Here is a 26,852-nt window from a genome sequence, read left to right as displayed (position 1 = left end):
TACGTTTTTAAAAAAAATCTATAATAACCTAAATACACTAAAATCAGGTTTCATACTCTTAGTTTTGGTTAATAAGGAATACTTTCCAATGAGCCTGGATAATTGGGTCAATGCAAGCCACTGTAGGGTCAAAGAGCGCACAACACGAGCTACGACAGTAATTTTTACACCCGACAATACGCGCTAATCCCCAATGTCAAAATAACTCAAACAAAATGTGAAACTCCGATATAACTAAGATATAAGGTAACTTTGGTCCTTCGAGCCGGAGTTTTAAGAAGTTTGCATTAAAGCGATATTGTCGGGTATTTTACTGTGTCGAGTATGATACGGTGTTAGGTAAGTGCAGTGTTACCGGAGTTGGCGCTGCGTCACCGCCACCAGCCGCGATTACGGCACATCGGCTCGTACTCGCTGCCGAGAACACCATCAGGTCAGACATGGATATACAAGTTTTTTGAAGACTTGTTTGGGTTTTATGATATTACTTAGCGGACTTATTGCTTATAGGAATGCTGTTAGCACTAAATTTCTTTGATGCATGATAAAGGTGATTTTTTTGATAATTTTTAAGGAAATATCTTAGACTTTAAATGGGACCCGGACGGTATAAAACAAATATTGACATTAAATATTATATGGCGGTGAGTAAACAAAAACAAAATAAACGATGTACGTACTAAAAGGATTTAAAAAATAGATATGAAACTATTGGAAAACCTTAGGTGTCATTAACCATATTAGTAGTTACGTTTCAATTAATTATACGTCAAACCTTAGTAAAGTCTCAGCTCTTTAACCACACAATGACATGCTCACATATTAAGTTGAAAGAAAAAGCAATCTGACTCTGTCGTATACCGGAGTCACGATGTGTTAGAACGAGAGAGAGGGATTGTCGTGTTAAGTGCTGGTAAGAAATCTCCAATGTAGACAAAGTTTCCCCCTTTCTCTATCTCCATAGAGCTCTAGATGGCCCAAATAATAAAAAATGTAAATAAGGTTCCATTCACTACTAGGATGAAGGTGCACAGCAATTAATTTACCATTGACAAACTCATACAAGGGTTAACATTTCAGAACTCATACGAAATTATACGAAAACTAAAATTAAATTAATATATTTAGGAATCATTTGCAGCCTTTGAGGTGCAAATTACTCCAAAACGATGATGATGGCAGATGAATGATATCTTAGAATTCATAAAAAAACAATTTCTTTTATCATAGCACTTGCAAGTTAAATTATTCAAAAATCCAACAAGAAGTGCTATGAGTTTGAAGAAAAGGAATATACTACATTTATATTTTAATTATTCCTCCATAATAAAACAATTGAACATGTTTATTCAATTTTCCAATTTTCCATTTCTTAGGGTTCAATACACATTTGGTACATGTTAACACAAACGATAATGAAAACAAGTTCAATCACTTCATATCACACAAAATCAAATAATAATATTCGTGTATTGTAGAGTGTAAAAGAATATTTTAGATTGGAAAAATACAATATTTTCTTTTGTATGAGATGGTTTCATTACAAATTAGTGTAAGTGAAAATGATACTAATGTTAACTGTATTTGCACATAAAAACTAATAAATCTTTGAACGTGTTATGTTTTTGTAAGCGCTAGATCAAATCTAATTATTTAAATACCATTTCATGTAATATCAGAAATATATCGTGTATTTTTTTCAGAAACTCTCAACAGGCTAGCATTTAAGACAGTGTAAGTATATTTTATTGTTCAAAGTAAACGTGTATGGTGTACGTGTTTAACGTATATATTATACGTACGCCTCAACAAGCGGTCCCGGATATGGATCGGGATGTCGGTAAAGCCGTGACAGCCGCTGAGCGATGACCATCAGGGGCACGAATAGTAAGACGCACCAGGCCAGAGATATCCAATACCCATGCTGAAATAACACATCAAAAGATGATTTAGTATGCTTATGAAATTATTTTTATGTTACAGGAGACAAACAGGCCATCATCAGAAGGCTCATAAGCGCGCTTCGGCCTTTTAATTAGTGTTGCTAGAGTTACCGATGTAAATATGAATATAAAATGCGATAGCAAAAGCACGGTAGTCAAATTAATTACAACATTTATTAGTAACGATCTTGATAAATCACCTTATGAAGATTAGTTAATAGCGGTTCATTTAAATGACGACGAATACAAGTGCAATTTCGTAAGCTCACAAGTTAACACTTGCTTCTATGTTGAAGGCCTTTATATGTTTAAATTCAACTTAACACCTGTACACCTATGCCTATGAAACAATATATGATAAAAAACGGTACAGAAATCAGAGGTTTGTAGCAGTTTTTAACTCATCAAGATACGCGTCGTTTCGTCTATTTAACATTGGACTAAAGCTATTATATATTACATAGTTATATTACATAGTAGTAAACTATTTAAGGGAAACGGTAGGAGAACTTATGTGAAACGTTGGTACTTTTAACACAGCGCCATCTGTTAGAATTGTATAAAAAAATAGACAAATAATTTGCAATAAAATAAAATTGCGACCATAATTAAAGATCTATACTATCTCTTAAGTTGAATGAGACTGCTCACGGTGTGCCAATTTAATTTAAAATCGGTTAAGTAGTTTAAGAATCCATCGCGGACAAACATCGTGACAGGAGATTTAAGATTATCAAAAGTAATACAAACAGTTGGCATGAGAACAGCACGGCAGACAGAATCCCTTGTAGCATTAAACGCATTCGAGAGCGGCTCACATCGGCCGACCTTCGTATGAGCGGCTGCCGCCACCAAGCTCAGGTACTCTTGAAGGCGCGCACCCACTACTTCAGCAAATTCGTGGGTCAACTGAAAGGTATATTTTTTTAATCTTAGAACATATAAAACATTAGTACAATACGATAAAACATTTAATGAATATACAAAATAGGACCAGCCACTGCAAAATTAAAATTATACCATTTATTTAATTATAGATTTTGCAACAAATAAAATTATTACATAACATATACTTACATTTTGTACCAAATCAGGGCCTTGAGTGTTAAGGAATAATTCGACTTCAGTTGTGTCCCTGATGCGGTACTGAATGGCTTCCTTAAGCGATGATTGATTGAAACGGAGTACATCTCGAAGTTCTGTTGCTGTTTTCTATAACAGGGTACATATAAGTTATCGTATACTAAAAGAAGCATTTTATATTTTTAATAAACAATATACGTCAAGTAATTAAGAAAAATAATTGGTGCACTATCGAAAACATTAATTTGAAGAACATAAATATGAAATTCCGGCTCGAAGGATCATAACCATTTCAAATTCCAATAAAAACAAATCATGTTTTATATGCTTATATTGAACGTCATTACGAACTAACTATTATACTTTATTGTATTAAATTACACAAAAAATACATAATCAATTATACTACAAATACAATTACATTTAACTGAGCAGTATGTTCCAACATCGGGTTGACAACATCCCTCTGCAATTTGTCTAATTGGTCAGCCGCTTCCCTCAAACTCCTGGCAACTTCTCCATACCCCGCTCGTCCTGTAAGGGACCTCGCCGTTTGCTGTAGTTGGGACGACAGTGACTCTAATGGTAGAGACGTTATGTTTGTTTCCAGCTGAAATATAATATAAAATGAAGGCTTGCAAGCTATAGCATAAAAAAATCTAATCACAAATACACACATTTACTGTTAATATTTTGTAAAAGTCCTTTTGGTGGACATGCCGACTAGTACAATACTAGTCGGCATGTCCACCAAATTACAACAATACATTAACAGTATTCTAATAGGTTTACACGTGCAAACTTTAAAATCTCACTGTTATGCTTCAAATAGTTTAATAGAGGTAGTCTTAAATAAATAAAAACCATAATAAATCATTAAATTGTGTAAAATGTCAAATTTTAGTATGATACCCGAAGGCACTCGTCATATAATTTCACAGGATATTCTGGATAATCACAAAATGCAGTATAAAAAAGTTAAGAGGGTAATTTGAATTTGGTTGCGTCTATACATACGTTATAGAATATGTAGCAGTGATATGATAAACAAAATACTTACATTCCGGCTCGAAGGATCATAATTCACAGTGTAATTATATTAAGTAAATAAAAAGCAATTTCACTTACCGCCTCCAAAATCTTATCAAAATTGAAGTCAGAGAGTCCTGTGTTAGCCAATTGATCTAATTTTTCCCTCGCTGCTGGTTTTAAAATAAGCAAAGGACGACCCCGGGGCGGATAATCTGTTCTTAGGGAAGATACACTGACACCCAGTTTTTTTTGTACTGATTGTTTCACTTCATCCAAATCGTAAAGGCGGTTAAGATGTAGGACCTATGAGAAATTTGTACTATTTTTAATTTCGAAATTTATTTTCGACATGATATGATTATCAGTACTACATTTTTCGTCTCTGAACGGAAACTACTATTTATAAACATTAAAGTGATTTATTGACACACATGCGATTCTAGTGGCTCGCTAAAGTTCATTCACGAGAAATGTATGTTACAAAAGTTGGGGCTTCAATAATAAAATAATATTGATACTCACCTCATACACAGTCTTATTGTGATGACAGGCGAGTAAGACAGAGGTGATATTAAAGTCCGGATCACTTTTCTCGTTGAACATCACTTTCTCGAAGTCCACAAACATCTCAACATCCGCAAATAATCGGTTATCGCGGGGCTCACTACACAAAAACCATATGTATTCATTTCTAAAACTGTTACTATAATACAACACTTATTACACGAAGTCTATATATATATATTCAGTTTATTATATAATAGTAAGTTTTAAGAGTCATTAAATGTGGTCACATTGCAAACTCATAAATTCTATGACCTGCCACACCATTTTAAGGCGAAATTCAAAGTCGAGACTATGTATGGCTTCCATTTGTCAAAAACATTATATTTAACTCGCGATAGCTCAGCCTGCCCTCAACTCTTCATTCTTAGGGCAGTATCAAGATTCTATGAAATTTTAAAGGAAGAACTTAATCAACACTAAATCTATAATATAAACAGTAACAAGCTTTTTTTATTAAAAAAAAATCGATAAGTAATCTGTGACACAGACGGAACTATACTTAATACTTCTTTAGACGTAACTGATTTAACACTTAGGTCCATTAAAAAAAAAACAAAAAAAAAAACACTTACGTCAAAGGATCGCAGACGAATCTCTGTGCCGTGACGCCGAATACGAAATAAATCAAGATCATTATAGCGATAAAGGCACCCAAGAACAGTGTTATCGCTATACCACTGTAAAGTAAATTTTATAGTTAATACATTTAATACGTAACAAAACAAGAAAGCCTTCGCTCGTTCAAGAAGCCTACCACAGAAGACAAGTAGATCCAGTTCCTTTATTACAGCAGTCACTTGTGCCGTACACGTCAGGTCGTTTACCACATACACCGCATAGAAGTCCCCACGACATCACTACTACAATCTGTAATTATATATAAATAACAAGGTTAACAAAGGTTAACATTTACAAACCCGTTCTTATTTAAAGATAGTAGGGCGAGATGTACGGACATTGACTAATACTAATACAATGGCAGATTTCTAACAAAATAGAGCACTAGCCTGGTCCTCGATAAAATTTTTAACTTCAAATGGAAAACCAGATGGAGGCCTATACCCATGATGTGGTTCCAACCCTACACTAATCTTCAGGTTTTTGCATTCAATTTTAAACACATTTTTTGTTATGTAAATATTAAAATCGTAAGATTGGCTTTAATAATAAAGGCTTAATCAGAAAAAATGAGCAGTGTTGGCCTAGTGGCTTCAGCGTGCGACTCTCATACCTGAGGTCGTAGGTTCGATCCCGGGCTGTGCATCAATGGACTTTCTTTCTATGTGCCCATTTAACATATGCTCGAACGGTGAAGGAAAACATCGTGAGGAAACCGACATATCTTAGACCCAAAAAGTCGACGACGTGTGTCAGGCCCTGGGGGCAGATCACCTACTTGCCTATTAGACTTAAAATGATCATGAACAGATTCAGAAATCTGAGGCCAGGACCTAAAGAGGTTGTAGCGCCACTGATTTATTTTTATTAGATTACCATCAGATTTTTATCAGATTATTTATCTTTAATTAGAGCTGAGTCCTAGGTATAATGAGCTGTATATTTTTTTAATTCGTTCCAGTCGTTTTACTTCCAACGTTATAGTATTCAATGCACACAATATTTTTGATAATATTGAATCAGAATTTATCCCAACAAAACTCACCAAAAGCAACACAGCTGCGGCGGCCTTCGACACATATTTGCGATACGGCGCGTATCGTTCTATATAATCGCGTTGTATTTCATCAGTCTTGACGTTGACTTGTGCAAGTTGCTTGGTCATATTGCCGGCTGCATATGTAATCTCATCTGCTACACCGGCCAAACGCCGACCTATGAATAAATAAAAATATCTATATAATTCTATTAAATCACATTCAGTTTAGTCTGTGCGGAAAGAGGGCCGCGCCAAGTGATATTGTCAACACCGATACGTCACTATAGTTTGACATATACATAATGTGAAGAAAGATTTTTTAATTCTCTTGGCTCTAACACGGATTGTGCATTAGCCAGCGTCAAGTATGGGATTTTTACAATTCGTTGTTTTAATTATTTACAGTGCATAAAAAAGATATATAATTTATGAGTGTATTGTGTGTATACGATGACAGATTATATAAGTCTCGCTCTCTTTTCCCACAGAATAAAGTCAACCAAGAAGTAGTTACTGTGGTACATTAGTTTTTTACGCTAATCGCATATGTAAGAATACTTAGTAAGTTTATACATACCCGTATCAGTAATAGCCTCCTGGACCTTCGGTATGTGCTGGTCAACGGTCTTCTTGATTCCGCTGAAGACTTCCAAACCAGCAGCAACGTCTTCTTTTATATTACTCTCTAGGAGCGAGCTGACATTGGTCAAGAGATCTGATACGTCCGGAATCTGTGTTAAAGACAATTTATAGGATAAAATATTTTCTCATCATTGTGCTTCACATTAAAATTATTATTATTCTATGTATGTATTTTAAACACCTGAAAAAAGGAATTGATATATCAAAGTTTTATTAATAAAATTTGGGAAAACAAAAACAATTTCTGTAAACTGGCAGTCATAAATGGAAAGCAATGGTATCTTTTAATGTAAAATAACTTTTATTATGATATTTTTATAGAACAGGGGGCAAACGGGCAGGAGGCTCACCTGATGTTAAGTGATACCGCCCCCGTGGACACTCTCAATGCCAGAGGGCTCGCGAGTGCATTGCCGGCCGTTTAGGAACTGCTAAACGGTTGTTTCTTTTGAGTACAATTTTCCATTTTTACATTAGTGAAATAGTAAATAATTTTAAAGTCACAGGGCGATATAATAAGTTTTATATAAGTGTTTTTTATTATCATTATATATCTGTATTAACAATGGCCCGAAAAATAATGGAGGCGACTTGGCAATAAATTGAATCAAAAAGCAGGTACGGCGGCAGGTTCATACTATGTGAAAACAAAAAAAAGTTTTTGGAAAAAAAAACAAATACCCGCTGCTTTGTATTTGATTTTGTTAATTGACTTTTGTGGTTAAATGTGAAATTATCAAGTACACAGACCCGTTTCTATCATAACGAAACCCATACTTGTATAAGATAGTAGATAGTAGTAGATATTTAAATATATAAATATTTGTCATTTACATGAGAATACATACCGTTGGAAAATATTTATCAAGCATCTAATCCATTTGAATGCATGAAATTAAAATTAAGAAACTTTTATTACATCTTCTCAAACATTTTGGTCTGTGTGGCGCATGTCGCGTGACGGTCGGCCGTGAAGTAGGGATAAAGTGAAAGGCGCTCGGCTATAAAGGCGTATCAGCCAAGGCCAATATGGGGGCGCCTAAAGTTCGCAGCAGCTTTATGCCAGTGCTTAACGCTATATTGTGTGTTTTTGTCAGTGTTTAATGTGAATGTTGTTATCTATTAAAGTGAAACTTTTTTATTTACCATTATCGTTCCAATTTTCTGAATATAAAATTACGATTGATAAAGCGTTTTTTATACCCTTAATGAAATATTATTCCAAGTTTTTATAGTTAAATGTCTATTTTGTAAAAAGTTTCACTTTTACCGTGGTTTCATAAAACCACTCAATCCTTTTTTATCACATGATTTGAATATTACTTTGACGTCAATTATGTATGTCGTATATGTTGTGTATGTAACCATTATTTCATCTATTAATTACCATATTATATTGTATTTCGGTGCCTAACTGTCCAAGTCGGTATTTCTCTTGGAGCTTTATACATTCCTTTTCCTGACAAGCAACCAACGTACGATGTAGCAATGCCTTAACTCGACGTAATCCTGAAATGAAATAATCTAAATAAAATCTGTATTTAGTTATGTCATTTATTAACATAGCTTTTACGCATTGAAAGAAAACACTTTACCGGATTAAAGCTATGTGTTATTGTAAACCTATAATTATTTAATGCAAATTAAAATCTCCATACAAACAATCCGCCAAAAATGAAGGACACCGTGAGCAATTTCTGCAAAAACCCTTTATCTTTTAGTCGATACCAAGTCCGGAGAAATAAATACAGACCACACACGCTGTATAGCACGCGAAACGTCGGATAAATTTAGATTTATGTTAAATAATTATATGTTTACAATACATAGCTTCAATCCGGTAAAAAAAAGTTTTCTTTAAAATTTGTATCTTTTATTTCATGTAAAAAGTGTTAAAAATAATTGGCTTTAGACCTGCCAAAGGTTTATTATATGTAGTTAATAATTTTTATCTTGAATTTCGTACAAAAAACTCTATAATACCAGCGTCGAGTTCTTCAGCCTTCGATCGCAGCGCTGAAGTTGATTTTTGTACAGTCCTTAAATCCTCGGGAACTCTATCCAACTGCTGAACCATTCCATTCAACTTTTGCACAGATGTAGCGCTTGTGAAATCATCCAACACTTTTAGCACCGTTTGACCGCTACCTGTAACGCAAATTTATATGGCTATCACCGTCGTATATGAAATTGATTTAAAAACACCAAAATAATATTTATTATTCACACTATTTAATTGTACTGTTATGAAACACGTGTTTTAAATATAAAAATATGTACTAGAATATACAACTTGAACATGGTTATCGATTTCCATGCCACCTAGACCTAACTTTACGATGTCGAATTTAGGTGTTGGTATGCGCGCGCATCGTAGAAACTCCCATCATTTTTCTCACTTCAAAAAGAGAAATTTAAAAGTACCAGGCTTACATGAACGAAAGCCACTTACTTGTAAGCATCTCGTTAAGTTCCGCCTCAAGCTCCTTGAAGTTAGTGACTAGTAAATGTCTGGAGTGTGCCTGCGTGGCATTCAGGAATTCTGTGACGTCATGCACGCTAGATTTAACAGTCTTTGCTACATTTGTAGTACCGGTGTCTAGTTGAGAATCAGTAGCAAACGCACTTACGACGCCGAATCTGAAAAACATGACTAATACAGTAAATTTTAAATTTTGTTACTGATGCATGGGTTATATTAGGAACGAGACTTAAATATTTTATGTCCCTGTATAATAAGCCGCATTAGGTAAGAAAGCTATAACGTGTTTTTATAATTAAATACTTATGTATGGATTCTTAATCGCTCGTGGTAAGAAATGTAACCTTTTGCTGAAATTAGCTTAAGAGATTTCCGTTTCCGCAAACGTCTCAGTCTAATCCTATTTCTTAGAACTTTTAGGGGTTCTCGCTTAGAATTTCCTTAATTTCAGCAATGTTTACAAGACTACACAGTCTTCATATCAACAAATAAGGGACATATTGACAATACATTAATGGCACTGACGAATCATTCATTGATTTGTGTTGCAGTGAAATGCTTTAACCATTTTTAAGCATATTTTTAACATTTACATTAATATGTAATTAAGAGAAAATTTAACAATACTTAAGTCGTAAACTGTACGTTGCCTACGCACAGGTATAACGAAGATACAATATTAGCCGCCTAGATAGCGATAAAAATCACTGGTATTTATTAAAACTGAGTGAAAACTCACAAAAATAAAGTAAGGAATGCTATAAGAACGATGGCCAGTATTCCTTTGAGACATGCGTCGTATTTCCGGTCGAACGGCCTCCTTCTCCGACCAGACTTACACCACTGACAACAGCACCAGAACAGGCTGAAAATATAATATTATTATGAATAAATAGTTATAATTCTCATTGCAGAGCAGACAAACAAAAAACAATCTCCAACAAATGAATGTGCTATGATCATGTCAAAATATATCAACCTAAATCAATTAAATAAACGCACGTTCGAGTCTTAACTCACAAAATCCAATATATATGTTCATACAATTTAAATTACTGACCCGGTAAGTGGAAGTATAGCGACCAAGAGGACAAGAACGACAATCACAGCAACAGGTCCAGCGTAATGGGCTAGCAGGGTCTTCCATTTCTCCTGCAGAGGTGCTACTTCTAAGTTTCCATCAGAAAACCAGACTATACCTGAAATAGAAAGAAAGCATTTATAACACACCGTTATTGGAGACGAAAGAAAAGCAAACATCAAACTTGAGCTGTGTTACGTTTCATGCCGCATTAACATTCAGCCGTAGTGAGCAGGGAAATGAGCAGGGAAGTGGGCAGGACGAGTGTGTAAACGCGATACTTACGAAGAATTATCGCGTATACACACTTAACCGCTTAAACAGTTTTGTTAAATTAAGTTACAAATATCCTTCTAATTTAATATCTAACCAAACCATGTAAATGATATTACATTAATTAAACGATTCCGTACATACAAACGAAGATCCATATTATAAAAATACTGTTATTGCCTAAGAAAGCATTAATACTACTCTATAAAAGTAAATTGCTCGTGTACTAGCGATTGGCATCCTAATAAAACAGGCTGTTAACTCTCCGTTATTTGACCGGTTTTCTAATCATTTTAATATACCTGTGATTTCACATACAGTTGCAATTAGTCTTTGTACCCATATTCCAGAGCGTGAAACGTACCAAGTGATATCAAAAGTTCAGTTTTTTTAATAATTAATTACCAATTATGTAAAATGTCGCTATATGAAAGATCTTCTGTATTTTTTAGTCTATTTTTTCTCTAAAAATCTCAATCTTAGATCATCTCTAGGCTGATATTTGCGTAACATATTATTTCGCTAACGTATTCAATAAACTATCAAACAAATCGACTGATAATGAAAAATCGTTCTTAATGTAAAAGGAAGAAAGCCTAATTTTGAAAATGTATTAATATGGAGCACATCGAACACTGACAGGCCACTAACGCTAATTTATTACTCTAAGTTCATCTAAACAAAATTGATCATTGATACCTACATATAATAATACTATTTCTTACATGAACCATAAATTGATATGTTTATTCATTTTGATCATATTTCTGTTATAAATCATGCCTACCAATTGCATTGAGAACCCTAGCATGTTTGAAAGAATTTAAATTTAAGCCGTGTTTTTATTTATCTGGCTGGTCATTTTTAATTAAGTAAATGAAGTATTAAAAAAACACTCGAATTTGTAGAATTTAAAAGTAATTCCTTGCCGGTATATAGAGGGAATGGGAATGTCCCTTTTGTCGAATTTAAAAATTAAAATTAGTTAGAATTAGAACATACAGAAATGTAAATGGTATAGCATAGATTACAGATACGCAACATAAAATAAATGTTTTATTGATCATCTTTTGTAAACTTTTGACTTTCTTCTTACATATTTAAAAAATCATTGATATAAGTAGTTTAGTGTTTATACAGTAGTGACAGATGTAGGTTTGTAAGTGAAGTTTCGTACATCCGCCAAGCGGCTCGTTGGTCTAGGGGTATGATTTTCGCTTAGGGTGCGAGAGGTCCCGGGTTCAAATCCCGGACGAGCCCGCAGAATATTTTTTTACTTTTTTTATTCTTCTGTCATAAAAGTATATTCCTGATATATATATATATATATAAACTTCAAACAATATTATAATAACGGTTTGGTATAAAAGTTGACTCATCGTGTTTTGAAATTCTCACTCTACTGCACATTTCTCGCAATGTCAACGTTCGTGAAACATATATGTACTTGATAATGGCCATTGTACAAGTGATATTATCATTACTCTAATCACTGCTCCACTCGCGTGATTCACCTTGGCCGTGCCGCAACGGTGCCGTTTCTAACAACCACCATTGTTATGCTATCCTAGTAACAGTGACTTACGAAATACGGCCAGTTAAATAATCACACGTCAATTGATCTTGGGAACAATTGTGCGTAAGAAAAAAAATGCATTGTTTGAATTGCGATACATTTTTTGAAGTTATATTTCTTTTGGCGCGATGGAGAAAAATGATAAGATTGAATTTTTACGTTGCGCGCGCACACCAACACCTAAATTCGACATCGTAAAGTTAGGTCTAGGTGGCATGGAAATCGATAACTATGTTCAAGTTATATATTCTAGTATTTTCATATTTAGAACATGTGTTTCATAACAGTACAATTAAACATTGTGAATAAAAAAATATTTTTTTGGTGTTTTTAAATCAATTTCATATACGACGGTGATAGTATATACTAATAATTTATTTATTTATCGTTAACTTCATTTTAGTTATTTTTTTTCCATACACCAAAGAAGTATTACTTCTAACGAGTACACACACTCTTTTTTTTAAAGTTGGATAGTTTTAGCTGCCGTTGTTTTTAGCTTAAAAGTAATAAGCTAGACATTAAAAAGTTTTACGCATGTTTTGTTTTTCCATTGTTCCTTCAGCTGTCAAATCTATGACTGAGAAACCCATAGAAATTTACAACTTTTGACTTTAAACACAGCTACATATAAAAGGACTGTTTCCGATTTATAAAGTAATAACTAGTTTTCTCGAGGTCGTGTTTTCTAGAATGAATAACAACCGGAAATAAAGCCTATTAATCTATCGTACGTAGAAAGCTGCCTGTAGTATCTGTATGTTTCATTTGATATAAATGGACGTGCTGACTGAAATTATCACTTAGTGGGAGCTCTTCACATGTGCTCATAGCTGTCACTTTACTAATAACTTTTTGTACTAGCAAATAGGTGATCAATCAATCAATCAAAATCAGTTATTTATTAACGCTGAAACTAAATAACCTATCTCAATCCATTTTTGACCATCTGTGATAGACATTTTAATCCAAATATTGATAACAATAGTTCCAATAACCTAAAATATATAAAATCGACGGATTGTAAGAGCCATCTGTCGATACAAGCTATCCATGATAGGTCTATAGCTATCCTGATCGGTGTATGTATACCCCTTTGTATGAAAATGACAGTTCCACTGTGCCAATATCCTATCATAAGATTTTAACTTACACCAGGTTTAAAATAATTAAACAGCTATTTGATATGTTTTTTAAAACAAAGATAAGTATGTATATTTTAATTTTATTTGTACGGTTTTATTTACTTTATTTGGTTTAAATTGATTATCAATTAATATGAGTGTTAAGTGCGAAGTGATTGCATTCTATCCGTCGCCAAAAACGGATTGTCTTCATAGGGTGTGGTTATTGGGATGCAGATCGATCGACTGTCACGGTCTGATCTCAGATTGTTTTCTATCTGAGATTGTGTATAAATTATTGGATTCGGGCGTTAGGTAAAACAATATACACTTATGAACGTCAAAAAGAAATACATATTAAATTTTACATTTGCTGCCAGTCCCTAAATTAAGGACGAAGAACGGAAGAGAAGAACTGGCAAAGAACTCTCCTTTCAGCCTTTTGTGTCTAATCATTTTTATTATTCAACTCACCAATCAAACTAAGTACGGTAGTATCAACAGTCATCAGTACAATTTGGTGCAAAAGTTGTAAATAATAGGCAAATTCTACAGTCGCAACCTTGGTGGTCATAGTTTAGTTCTAAATTTAATTATTTTAATTTATTTAGTTTTATATGCTTACAATGCGGCCAAGGCATTTTTATCATAATTAATTGCGTTACTTTGATATATAGGTTTATATGTAACACAATCTATTGAAACTTGAATTTAGATTAGCGATTATAATTTTTTCGTTTTAAAAATATCTACTAGACTACATGATAACCATTATAATCAAATACAATCTAAACCGCGAAATGTATACTAAAATTGTGGCACGCGACTATTACGGAAATTGATTTTTGTTTATTAACGAAATCAGAGCAAGGCGAGGCTAACTAGACAATTCAAACTGGTACAGTTAATTTACATCGTTTATTTAAGGACACAGTATTCAAATAAACCTAAAAAGCAATTTATTACTTTGAAAAAATAAAAAAATAGTAAAGTATATAAGAAGAAACAAGCTTATATTTACATGACACAATAATTATAAAGGTTCGACCCCGCAAGTCCTCAACTAATGCCCGACTTGAGGAGTCCTCCATCCCTGAGGTCAACAGACCCTTGTCCTTTTGAACTCGAAAAATTTAAATTATGAATAAGTTTGGTTTCCGTTTATTTATTATAAATAGTCAACATACTTATATAATATAACATATAATTATAATTTTTAAACAAAATAAAATATTAAAAAAAAGATTTCCCGTACCGGGAATCGAACCCGAGCCTCCTGGGTGAAAGCCAGGTATCCTAGCCACTAGACCATACGGGATATATTCGAGTGAACAAAGTTTTCGATAACACTCTTCAAGAGAATGAAAATAGAGTCAAAATCATATTGATTCTTGTATTTAGTGATAGGTCGCGCTGTTGCAGCCTGTCGCTATATGCGTCACGCAGTTCGGTAGGGGGAAAGCGGGCGTGTGAAGGGGACTGAAGAGGTTGTGGGGGGAGAAAGGGGGCAACAGCAGCCCTTTGTGAGCGTTGCATTGGATCGATAGTCCTGTCTGAGCTAGGATACTGTGTAACTAGCTACATACAATACATTATCAGTTAGTTTCGGTACAATTCCATTATAACTTTTAACATTAACGTATTGTGATCATTTTAGTTTATTTTGAATATATTTTCCATACCCAATATTACTTGAATGCAAGTATTTCAACTACAATGCAATAATAAACGTATGTTTCAAAATGTCAATGCAACAACGAATTGCAAGCATTGAAGCGTAAATAATGGTCAATCTTTGAATCAAGTTAACTGGTTTTCGCATGACTAATGCACTAAATTAGTTATTAAGCCATATGCATGAATGCCTTAAAGATGAATGAGGTCATATGGAATTTTGGTAACGATATGATTTATTCAAAACTTGCCTTAGTTTTGTTCTGTTCATAGCCTTAGGGCTGGATTGAAAATTACCGCAGAAAAAAAAAGTTTTTGTTCTACTAGAATATAACTTAGAATTTATTGAAACACGTAAAAACTGATATTAGGTTTATAATACGTATTGCGATCGAAAAAGCAGTATATATACTAAGTCTGGCCATAAATACTGATACAACTAAAAATAAACATAATAAGTATTACATTTGAATTTGGAATGTGTCATTTTTATATGATTGTCCATTAAGTTTTCTCATTTTGGCGCCAATTCTTTATATAATATTTTGCGATATTAAAATGCAGTGGGGTGATGAAGAGAACCAAATCGCTGTGATTGGATTACACAAAGTAGGTATGGAGCCAAATGCAATTTTTAAAACTCTCCATACGCTTGGTATTAGAAAAATATTTGTGTACCGGGCTATTAATAGGTACAATGAGACCTCCTCTGTTTGTGACTGAAAAATATCTGGCCGTCCACGTAGTGTTCGTACGAAAAAGATGGTCAAAGCAGTAAGGGAAAGAATTCGAAGAAATCCTGTCCGAAAGCAAAAGATTTTATATCGGGAGATGAAGATAGCACCTAGAACCATGTCGCGTATTTTAAAAGATGACTTAGACTTGAAGCCTATAAGAGACGTACTAATAATTTCTTAAGTGATAATTTAAAAAAGATTAGGGTGATAAAATCGTAAAAAATTCTGAAGCGGTACGCAAAGGTAGGTCACAGAAAAGCTTTGTTTACGGATGAGATTTTTTTTTACAATCAAGCAACATTTTAACAAACAAAATTACCGTATTTATTCTCAAAGCTCTAAGGAAGCTTCCCAATTAGATGACATAGTGCAACGTGGGCACTATCCGACTTCAGTGATGGTTTGGTGGAGTATTAGCTATGAAGGAGAGACTGAGCCATACTTTTGTGAAAAAGGTAGCAAAACTTCGGCACAAGTGCATCAAGATACCATTCTTGAGAAGATAGTGAAGCCCCTTAATAACACCATTTTCAATAACAAAGAATGGTCCAGCAAGACTCGGCACCGGGTCATAAAGCTCGGTCTACGCAGTCTTGGTTGGAAATGAACGTTTCGGACTTCATCAGCGCTGAAGACTTGCCGTCGTCTAGTCCCGATCTTAATCCGCAAGATTATGATTTATGGTCAGTTTTAGAGAGTATGGCTCTAAACGGCATAATAATTTGGAGGCCCTAAGACAATCCGTACGATTGGCAGTGAAGAATTTTCCCATGGAAAGAGTGCGTGCTTCTATCGATAACTGGCCTCAACATTTTAAGGACTGTATCGCACCCAATGGAGACCACTACGAATAAGCTTTTTATATTATAAATTGTTTCTTATTTATGTATTAAACTAACACACTGTAAAAGTAATAAATGTTATTTACAACAGAAAAAAAAATATTTTTCTTTGTTTCAGTATTTATGGCAAGACTAGGTATATATATATATATATATATATATATATATATAGTGATATCTTTGTTGAATATTTTGTATCCGCGTTGGAAGGCTGGAGATCTGTTACTACACGTAAAACTTCTATAACAAAGCGTACTTCTTTTGTCATACACACAACATACATCATTTTTAAGCATAAGGTAACAGATGACACAATGAAAATAAACTTATGTAGAAAAGGGCGGGGCACATGGTAAAAGAAAGAGAAAAGTGGAACAACAAAGAATTAATATTATTCCAAGGTACAATCAAAGGGAAAGACGATTTAAAAGGTAAAGGGATAGACCAGATTAAGAAAATATCGGGAAACAAAAGGCAAAGATAGTGCAGACAGAATTGGCAAGATTTTGGAGAGTCCTTTGTCAAAAAGGGCAAACCAAGGAATTAACAATTCTGTGTAATTTTAATGTATGTATTTGAATGTACCTGATATTATGGGCTCTTATTATTATCAAATATAATTTAAATGAAATCTTCCAATTCTGTGAGAACATTACTGTAACAAATAAATATAAAATGAATCATTTACTTTCGGAGGTAATGCAAAACATTGGGATTGCAGTTAAATTGTGTCCTCAATAGTGAAAGGCATCTAGTGCCCCGATGAAGGCCACCTACTCCATGTTCAACTTAGTCATCGATATAACTAATTTCTAATATCACCGCTATAAGAAATCACCGGAAACAATAATTAATAGAATATTATAAGTGAAGTATCAAAAGTTTTTTCACACAGTCATTTTAAGTGACTTAAAAAAACCAAAGTAGGTTATCAATTCATGAATTTTTTATGTACGTTCAAGCATAATTTGCACAGCGAATATGTTAGAAAAAAGCCTTAATTAATAATAACAATAAAGCCTAAAACATCAAAAGGGTGTGAGTATTATGAAAAATAATGAAAGTAAAACATAAAGAACTGATAAACAATTTTATTATTTTCATATGAATTTCAAGGCGATAAGTAATCAGTACTTACGTGGAATAAATGGTAATTAATTTTATCTGCTATTAATAAATTTACGATTATTTATTGTAAATTACTAACGGTAAAGTTTTTATTCTAATAAATAGTATAGAATAGTGTTTCTCAACCTTTTTGTGCCATGCCCTTCAGCCCCCTCTTATATATACACTCCAAGTATCGTACATAATGTTTAATATAAAAAAATGAATTGTTCGCTTAAAAACCTTAATTGATAGGAGGAAATCTATGGAGAATTGTTAAAGAAAAACAGTAAGTAAATTTACAAAATATAGAACAAACTAAATGCTATCCTAGCAAGGTATCTACAATAAAATGGAAATTTAAAAAAATGTAAGTTATTATCAACGCATTTGAGACTGCCCCTCGTCACAGACTACAGCTGGCGAGGAATTATCATCATCGTTGACAACTGTTTGTCTTGTCCATTTCACCTCAGCTGTAAACTTGATACAAAGGGAACGTCGGCGCCATCACTTAGGCAGATGAACCACTTCAGGGGTACTCTTCAGCTTTCATATTTCCTTTTGACTTTCGAAATATACGCTCTTCATAAAACTCAATGTAATTTTACGTTATTCAAAAAACCCGCTTGACCTACATTGAATTCGTCTGATTTTCGTATACAGATGTATACGGATTTTCTTTTCCCAACGCTTTTACATCTTTTACATTCTAAACTATGTACCTATTTTCACAAAAGTAAAATATTTACTTTCGATTCAAAGTTTATAAATTCACTAGCTACCAAGCAACATCATCAAACCTGTGTTTTGCTCAAACCGAAACTATATTCTTGTCAAACTATAGTACGGGTATGTAGAATTAATTACTTTAAGTACCTGATAAGTATGTCAAATGGAAGAGACTAGCTGCCCACGATGCAGGGAATCCTAGTGTACCCTACAGTAAGAATCCATTTGTCCACTGGCTAGCTAGTGCACTTTCTCATTTTCCTGTACATCTCTTTTTGTTATGTAATAAAGTTCGTCTTTCTTTTTATTGTTATAAGGTTCAGTTCGCGATATAGTATTTAAATTATCTCGACAGTGAATACGACAGTTTTTGTTAACACGTGCAATGAATTGTTATTCGTTTGTACAGATCAAGGTCAAATCTTAACGTAAACACGTTTCTATTCCTTCACAAGAATTATAAGAAAGATTTCCACCTTTAAACAAAACTAAATCTTTAATCTACCTTTTAATATGTTAATTTGAATGTAAATTGTAGGTCTGATTTCTGCCCAAAATTCCAAGAGGGTTCTAAACTAAATTAAACTAAATATAAATAATAAATAAGGCCTTGTGGTTTCACGTAACTCGACGACATAGTTCAGCTAATCCTACTATATTCTGATCGTTCCATTGGCCCAGATATGCGCGTCAATTTTGCTCCGTACGATTTATGTAAAGATGACCGAACTCTGCAGAAGGCGAACTGTACATAAACTTACTATTAGTTTCATGTGAACAACGCCTAAAGAAGTTTTGTATTTTTACATCATCAGTTGTTACAAACAGATATGTACGATTCGAGGCATTAAGGGATGACAAACCAACTGTAGTTAAGTTGTGTGCATAAGACGCTTGGAATAACTTTTTATTTTACCTCCGCAGGCAAATTGTCGAAAAGATTCTTCCACAGATAACTATATATATTTACTAATAATGTTTTAATGAATTTCTGTGCTTTTATGTTTCTCTAGTTATCTATGACTAAGAAAGTTGACCTAGTCTCATAGCACAAATTGTGCAATCCAGGTTAAGTATTCAGCAATACTGGCTGGGATTAAGGGTAAGAGGTAAAGTGAAGCCCTCGGTGAAAATTAGGTTTTCATAACAATAAGAGGAAAAAAATTACACGTGAAGCCTAATAAATATAATTCTTAATACATTCATAACAGCATTACGATTTAAGTTACTTACTCCAAAATATAAAAGTTATCAACTTTTCAACACATCACTTATTTATTTGATTTTTAAAGCATTTGTTTCCCAATCCATAAAATTAAAATTAAGAAGTTAATAACAAATTATGGAATAAAAAGATGCAATTATATTTTTTTCTTTACATGCGAAATGGGTCTTAAGCACGAAGGTAAAAGCAGTACAAAAAATACATTTCATTTCACAAAGCCAATGATTTATAGAGATAGAATAAGAAAATTGCAAATGAAAGTTCGACTAGGTCCCATAAATTTCCATAACTAGTATCGACATGATGTGGATTTTAGGGTCTTTTTTCAATTAAACATATTTGTATAACTGTTTCGCAAAAAAAAAATCCAATGGTGATTCTAAAATTTTATGTTTATGGACGACTTTGCTTGCCCACACCATTCTGGCGAGGTGGATGCAAGAAGTTTGGATTCGCCATTTAGATTGTCCACCTCGAATTTCGGACCTAAATCCAATTGGGCATGTCTGAGAGACGAATAAGTAAGTGTTTTTTTACAGTCGTTATTAGGTTTTTACATTTCTAACTTTAAAAAAAGTTATAAAATAATTTTGTCTTGCTGGCCACTTTTAAACAATTCATTAGGTTAATTTTAAAAAGTGACAGAATTCATTTCACGCGTTAAAACAGAATATGACTATACAGACTACGTCAGACACTTGAATTTTATTTATAAAATCGATCTTAGATTATATATTTATTTAGGTGCCCGTTTTTTTTGCAAAAGAGTAAAAAAAGTCTTTCTAGTTACTCGTTCCAGATATTGGAGAAAACCACAATAAATTCTGTGTAGTAGTAGTAGTTTTTTTAAGTTTATGACGATCAGGCAGACTACTATAAAGCTGTATTTTTTGTAGACATCATAAAGATCAACACCATTTCTCCAGAACTTATACAAATATCTCTCATCGGTAAGGCAGCGTTCGTAAGTCTAAGTAAAACTCTTTTTGTTCAACCGTTTTTTTATCTTACCTACATCGAAAATCCAACTACCGCGAAGTAGTCTTTCCATTATTTACTTAAGAAATAGTCTATCGATTGGTTAAAGAATTTCAAAAATCGATTCAGGAGATTAAAATATGACACGAACTTTATAATATTAGTAATTAAAAGAAGGCATTTTATTATAAAGTAGAAGTAAGTATTATTAATATATAACTGTATACTACCAAATTAGAACTAGAAAAGTACAAAGGTATTGTCAAGTTTTTTATTAGGGCCACCGCACCGGTAGCACCGGCCCAACTTTCCAATCACTCTGGTCGGTCAATCAGGTGTTGTGTCAGTTTCACTTTCACTGTTTCCATGTGCAATGTTAAGTTTCCAGAAGCCGTGCCGATTTCGAATACAACAATGACGAACCTCCCGATATGACATCAGCCGTACCAATTACAATAATAGTTCATCTAATTGGTATTTGAGTTTCTCTCTGTCAAAATCTTCCATAATAAAATGATAAAATAATATGTTTTATAACTTGAAATTCAGCTAATTTAGACCGTTTCACGTTATCGTCATCTTAGAGATTTTATTTATTTATCTCATAATTCTATAGCTTACAAAGTTATATATAATAACAGATAATAACACAAAAACACCAGAGATAGGAATATTTACCTTCAAAAATTTACAAATTTTCATTTTTAAAAAATTCAATTTACTTACATTAAATAAACACGTTCAAATTTGAATTGCATCAAACAATTATTATTCATTCAAATAAATTTAGCCGTAATTAAAAAATTGAGCATCACTTACATGTCGTTTGAATAAAATAAACTTTATTCGTAAAACACAAAGCGATTGTTCTTTCAACTTTACTCTTGAAGTTCATTTCATAGGGTCTATGAACCATATTAGGGAATATAAAAACATTAAATTACATACTTGACCGCCCTACTTCAGTGACATTTCTGATTAACGATGGGGCTTAATAGGTTAACAGCTGATGTGAAAACATTTAGAACAATGCAATGCGATCAAAGTGATCGGCCATCTGTTCACAACTGGGTCTTACAACACCGGTCACTGACTAACAATTTTTTATGAAATAGGTGAACATTAATTTTATCGAAAAAGCTTTATAAGTAGTTAGTAAAATATATATAACGCTCTAAATACTCATTTGATTTATTCTATCAAGTAGTGATAAAAAGAGACTAACTGCCGTTTTTATAATGTTCACACAACAGTATTAAGATAATTGTATATTGTTATTAAATCTACAACAAAATGTATATTCAAGTTGCAATAAAATAAACTTTTAAGTCCGCATACGAAACCAAAATGGTTGCATCGAAATGACTCACGAGACCTCAAAACATTTTGTTTTACATATTTGAAAGCTGCGTCATCGCAGAATTGTTATACTCATTTCTTATATAATAAATGAATATACGATAAAATACGGAAACTCCAAATGGAAACATAATTATCCTCCTAACTATTTGTTTCCTTCCATCGTGCCCAAAAAGTTTACCAATTATTTAATTATTTATTAATTAACACTTCGTTACATCTTATATATAAAATTCTTGTGTCACGGTGTTAGTAACCGAACTCCTCCGAAACGGCTCGACCGATTCTCAGAAATTTTGTGTGCGTATTGGGTATGTCTGAGAATCGAACAACATCTATTTTTCATCCCCCTAAATGTTCGTTTTTATTATACGCAAAATAAATAAATACTACGGTGAGTATTCTGAAGAATTGTTTGGGATTATCCCTCCCGCCTCATTTCAACACCGTACCGTACGAGCGAATTCAAAATTCCATCAACAACGCCCTGATGGCTGGAAGTCTTCCACAGTCCGTTTGGTACGTGTTTTGCAAACTAGCGAACTGTTGAATCGACCCCCGGTGGGACATTCCCTAAGAGATATTACCTCCAACTATTCAAAATTCGAATTCTGCAAGAGCCGGCAAGGCACCTACTAAAAATGGGTTGCGATAACTACCCTTTTTGGGCGTCCTACAAGCCTACGCCAGTTTTCCCTCTTATTATATAAAAAAAGAAAATACTATTTTTTTTATTTTTTTATTTATTCAATACATGTGATAAAAAAATACATGAGGGTACATGCAAAAAACCATGCGCTGAAACCAACAGATTTCATAGGCGATTCATCCGTTATACTAAACGATTAATGTTGCAGGCAACAGCTAGCTGTTAGTAACAAATGTGTATAAACGTAATTGACGTTGTCGCGTTATTAACCTCAATACTTGGGCATCTAGAGTCAACTGTACATACAGCTTAGCTTCAAAGCTTAAAATTCTCTGAAGTAACTGTTCCAATTAATGGCTTGTATGGCTGCCTTGTGACGATAATGCTGTTGGGATAGAAACATCTATTTCAAATTGTTCTCGTCATTTCGTAATGCTACGTAAAAATAAAAAATTATTAAATATATTTAACAAAGTAATATTAAGACTGTATTGTGTCATAGTGTAAAAGTAGAAGAAGGTGTGTATGTGGGTTGTGCTCATGGTGCAAGTTCTAACATCTGTTACGTACAGAAGAACGAATAAAAAATCCTAAAGAAATATTATGTTGCTAGAATAACCGTTTCTCAGAATTAATAATTTATTCTGGATATATATAGAAATTAAATTTAATCCTAAAATTACATAAGAAAATCCTTTTATGTAAGACTCTAGGTACATTAATATACATGAATTATTCTATCTATGTAAGCTGTTTATTCCTTGGTGATATTCCAGTTTGCTCTCTTGGCGAAGGTCTCCTCCAAATCCCACCATTTCTGTATGCACCATGCTACTCTGCCATGTGCCTTCTGCTATTTTCTTAATCTAATATGGATATATAAGATTCAGAAAACAGCCTTTTGAATCGTCTTCCGCTTCTCGTTTATCGTATCTTAGGCAACATTTTAAGACTTAGTATAAGATAAGTAGATACTAAATAAAGATACCATAACAATGCAATTGATAGCGATTACTCATATAATGTTACTGTAAGTTAACACTCGATTAGCACAAGATAACATTACTCTTCAGACGTAATTCTGATCAGTTGACTGCGCAGAAGAGACAGAGAACTTTCTCGACAAAAAAAAAATACATGCATTATCCAAAAAGGCTTAAAACTGTCACCCGTTTATAAAATTACACCAATCTTATTGTTGGAATCTGCGTAAATATATGTACTTTACAATAAATCATTTTTATGTCGCGTCAGTAAATGATTAATTAAAATATTCCTACTATTTACCTATCATTTACATCTTTATCACTGCTATTTCAGTTATAGAGAAAATTCAAAAGGTTACTGATAACGATTTATTATGATATCAGTTGATAAAAATTTCACTTACAGCCATTCACATTGTCAACACGATAAAAGCTGATAACATAATGTTATTTATTAGTAAACATAGATAATATCACGTTTTATTATCATATAGACAGCGGAAAGGTAAAGTCCCTTTCTATGCCCTTCGGCCTGTTTCACAATGTATGGGTAAAGTACCAAATATAATATAAAATAAAAATACCAGCTATGCATCACATAAATTAATCGATAGATACAAAAACAGGATACTTCGCGTTTCATGACGAATACCGCTATCTGACAGTCGTGAAACGCAAAAATTCTGTTTATCCTACCAATAAGCAATAAATAGCTTATTTGGAACTTATCCGGACATTGAGAGATTAACATTTCAACATCTATATTCTGAACAGTGTTTTTTACACCCAGTAGTCGTTAAGGCCAGATTGAAAATTAATTATTATTATTATTCGTTTTACCACAAGGAAAATGGAATTCGGGCAATGAAACGCATTAATAACATGACGTATTAATTGATGTCTTATTAAATGCCTCATGCGTGATTATAAAATGCACAGCGCGTCCCATTTTTATCAAAACCGGTTGAGGGCAATGGCATAAACACTGTGCGATACCCGTTGAAAAAAGTCAATCAGCCTCAACTAACTGTTCGTCGAGCTTGTGGTGAGTCATGTGTAACACGTTTTCCTGTAGGCAATATTCCCCTAGCAATTTATTTTGCACTATTGAGCCCTGTACCGTCCGCATGATCATGTTGATCTATGAAATTTCCATAGTATAGCTGAATTAAGCTGCGATAACGTACCGACCAAGACTGCCGCGCTATGCATATTTAGAGTACGTGGGTGGTAACTGATATGTAACAAAAGAACACTGTATTTAATGAAGCAAATGTAATGGTTACAATTTGGATATAACATCGCATAAATAATACATATCGATGGAAAGGAAAAACTTTTGAACAGCATTAATGCTTGTGATTTGATATACGAGGTTCCAAACTTTAAAACATAATATTGCTGATCATACAAACTGAGATAGTTGCAATTGATTCGACCTTCGCGCCGAGCTCCCTCCTCATACGCAAATAAACGTCTAACAAGTACTCATTGTGCCAAGTGACAATAATCTAAAGTTAAACTGAGAAATAATTTAACAGAACACTTAATTCCAGATCAGAAGTCGACTAATTCAAGAATTAATGACAACTCACCGTTAGTACACAGTATTATTCCAATGTAATGCAGTACGCATGTGTTTACGGAAACTTAAGAAAACATAGGAATCTACCAGACGCTTTATGAGTTTTTAATAATTTTACATTACTATTGTAATAATACCCTATACCATGATACCAGTTGATAATGTAATCTTTGAAAAGCATTAAAAAAAAGGTTATTTTTTCTTATAAGCAGAGTTACGACATTCGTCCTTAGTATTTTAACAAAAATAAGGCTCATATTTGCATTTATAAATCGCTTTTACTTGGTGATAAAATATTATTATTTTTTCAATTTACAAACCGACTGGAAAGACCTTGGATTTGAAAACACGTAAATAAGTTATTATTGCAGTTGAAAGCATCACAATTTTAGAATCTGGGGAAGTATGGAGGTCGTTGCAGGTCGAGAGAGCCGCAATGCAGGTGCGACCCAGATGCCACGGCCGTATCACCAATTGTCCATCTAGAACTAGCAGGATTGGCAATGTTCCCAGGGTTCTAAATTATAGGCTATTCACCGTTACTATTTTATTTGGCTAAAGGGTTGCTATCATACGACGTAAGCAATATTAAGAATTTCATACAGAATATTATATTTATCATGAAAATAGCAATGAGTAGATATTGAGCTTATTTTGTATTATCTAACTTAATAAGCTCAGTGCAAACCAACTAAAACTTTTTCCGACTCGTTTTAATAGCAAAGCTGGCAAAGTTCCAGCCAGTGTTATCGACAAGTATACCAGTGTACTTGAAGAATACCAAATAGTCTTCAACATGAAATGTATGGATATTACTTATATATCGACAAGTAGGTGTGTTCTATGTACTGTGTATACACATTGTACTTTCATTCCAAAGTATCATGACGTAAAGGAAAATGGTTTTCATTCTGAAAACATTCTCCTCTATGATTCTCCTGAAAAACTACTAGGCTAACATAGAACGATAGCAGTCATTGTTATCAGTACGAGTGTTACCGGTGAGGGGGGTAGGCGGCCTTCGTGACGTCGTGCCGCATCTGTGTTTGACTACATCACACTGATATCTTATCAGTAAACTAGGCAGAACGTCACAGTGCTATCTACATCACGATCATGCGATCCTCGTATAAATCGAGAAAATAGAGTGAAAATTCCCCTTTAATTTGAGAATATTATTCCATTTAACGATTAATAAATCAATATTTATTATTATTAAACTCCCGCATATTGCATATATTTTTCCCTGGATACCAAAATTTATAATAACTTTAGAGCTTAAATACATAGTAACGTTTTAAATAAAATTAAATATCACATAGTAACTTAATGTAATTCAACGATAACTTATATTTCACTTACTACTGCGGTTGTTCCGTCCATCAGGAAAATGAGTGTTTTCATATTGAAATCCATAGAAATATTACAATTCATTACACTGCGGACATTTAATAAGTAGGACAAAACACATTAACATATTTTATCGCAGAGGAAAGATGATAAGGAGAGGGCATTAAC

The 26,852-nt window shown here is 33.4% G+C and overlaps 1 protein-coding gene and 2 non-coding genes across 5 annotated transcripts in view; 1 reads left to right on the top strand and 2 right to left on the bottom strand.

Annotated features, from left to right (window-relative positions):
• The window catches only part of LOC110997960 (prominin-like protein), a 45,597-nt gene that overhangs the window by 7,688 nt on the left and 11,057 nt on the right, over positions 1-26,852 (bottom strand). For all 3 annotated transcript variants that reach the window (XM_045629304.1, XM_022266361.2, XM_022266362.2), the window contains exons 2-16: positions 10,467-10,605; positions 10,146-10,271; positions 9,377-9,564; positions 8,908-9,072; positions 8,312-8,433; positions 6,860-7,013; positions 6,289-6,458; positions 5,380-5,492; positions 5,198-5,302; positions 4,581-4,722; positions 4,155-4,361; positions 3,448-3,636; positions 3,021-3,155; positions 2,694-2,852; positions 1,803-1,924 (exon numbers count right to left, since the gene is read on the bottom strand). In XM_045629304.1, the coding sequence (XP_045485260.1) occupies positions 1,803-1,924; positions 2,694-2,852; positions 3,021-3,155; positions 3,448-3,636; positions 4,155-4,361; positions 4,581-4,722; positions 5,198-5,302; positions 5,380-5,492; positions 6,289-6,458; positions 6,860-7,013; positions 8,312-8,433; positions 8,908-9,072; positions 9,377-9,564; positions 10,146-10,271; positions 10,467-10,605 (2,236 nt within the window). The remainder of the gene's footprint in view (positions 1-1,802; positions 1,925-2,693; positions 2,853-3,020; positions 3,156-3,447; positions 3,637-4,154; positions 4,362-4,580; positions 4,723-5,197; positions 5,303-5,379; positions 5,493-6,288; positions 6,459-6,859; positions 7,014-8,311; positions 8,434-8,907; positions 9,073-9,376; positions 9,565-10,145; positions 10,272-10,466; positions 10,606-26,852) is intronic.
• Trnap-agg lies at positions 11,949-12,020 on the top strand. Its single transcript has one exon. It is a non-coding gene; the product is annotated as a tRNA-Pro (tRNA).
• Positions 14,707-14,778, bottom strand: Trnae-uuc. Its single transcript has one exon. It is a non-coding gene; the product is annotated as a tRNA-Glu (tRNA).

The sequence above is a fragment of the Pieris rapae genome, chromosome 8 (assembly GCF_905147795.1).
Source record: "Pieris rapae chromosome 8, ilPieRapa1.1, whole genome shotgun sequence".
In the NCBI taxonomy this organism is placed as follows: Eukaryota; Metazoa; Arthropoda; class Insecta; order Lepidoptera; family Pieridae; genus Pieris; species Pieris rapae.
This window is presented reverse-complemented; position numbering and strand designations above follow the sequence as displayed.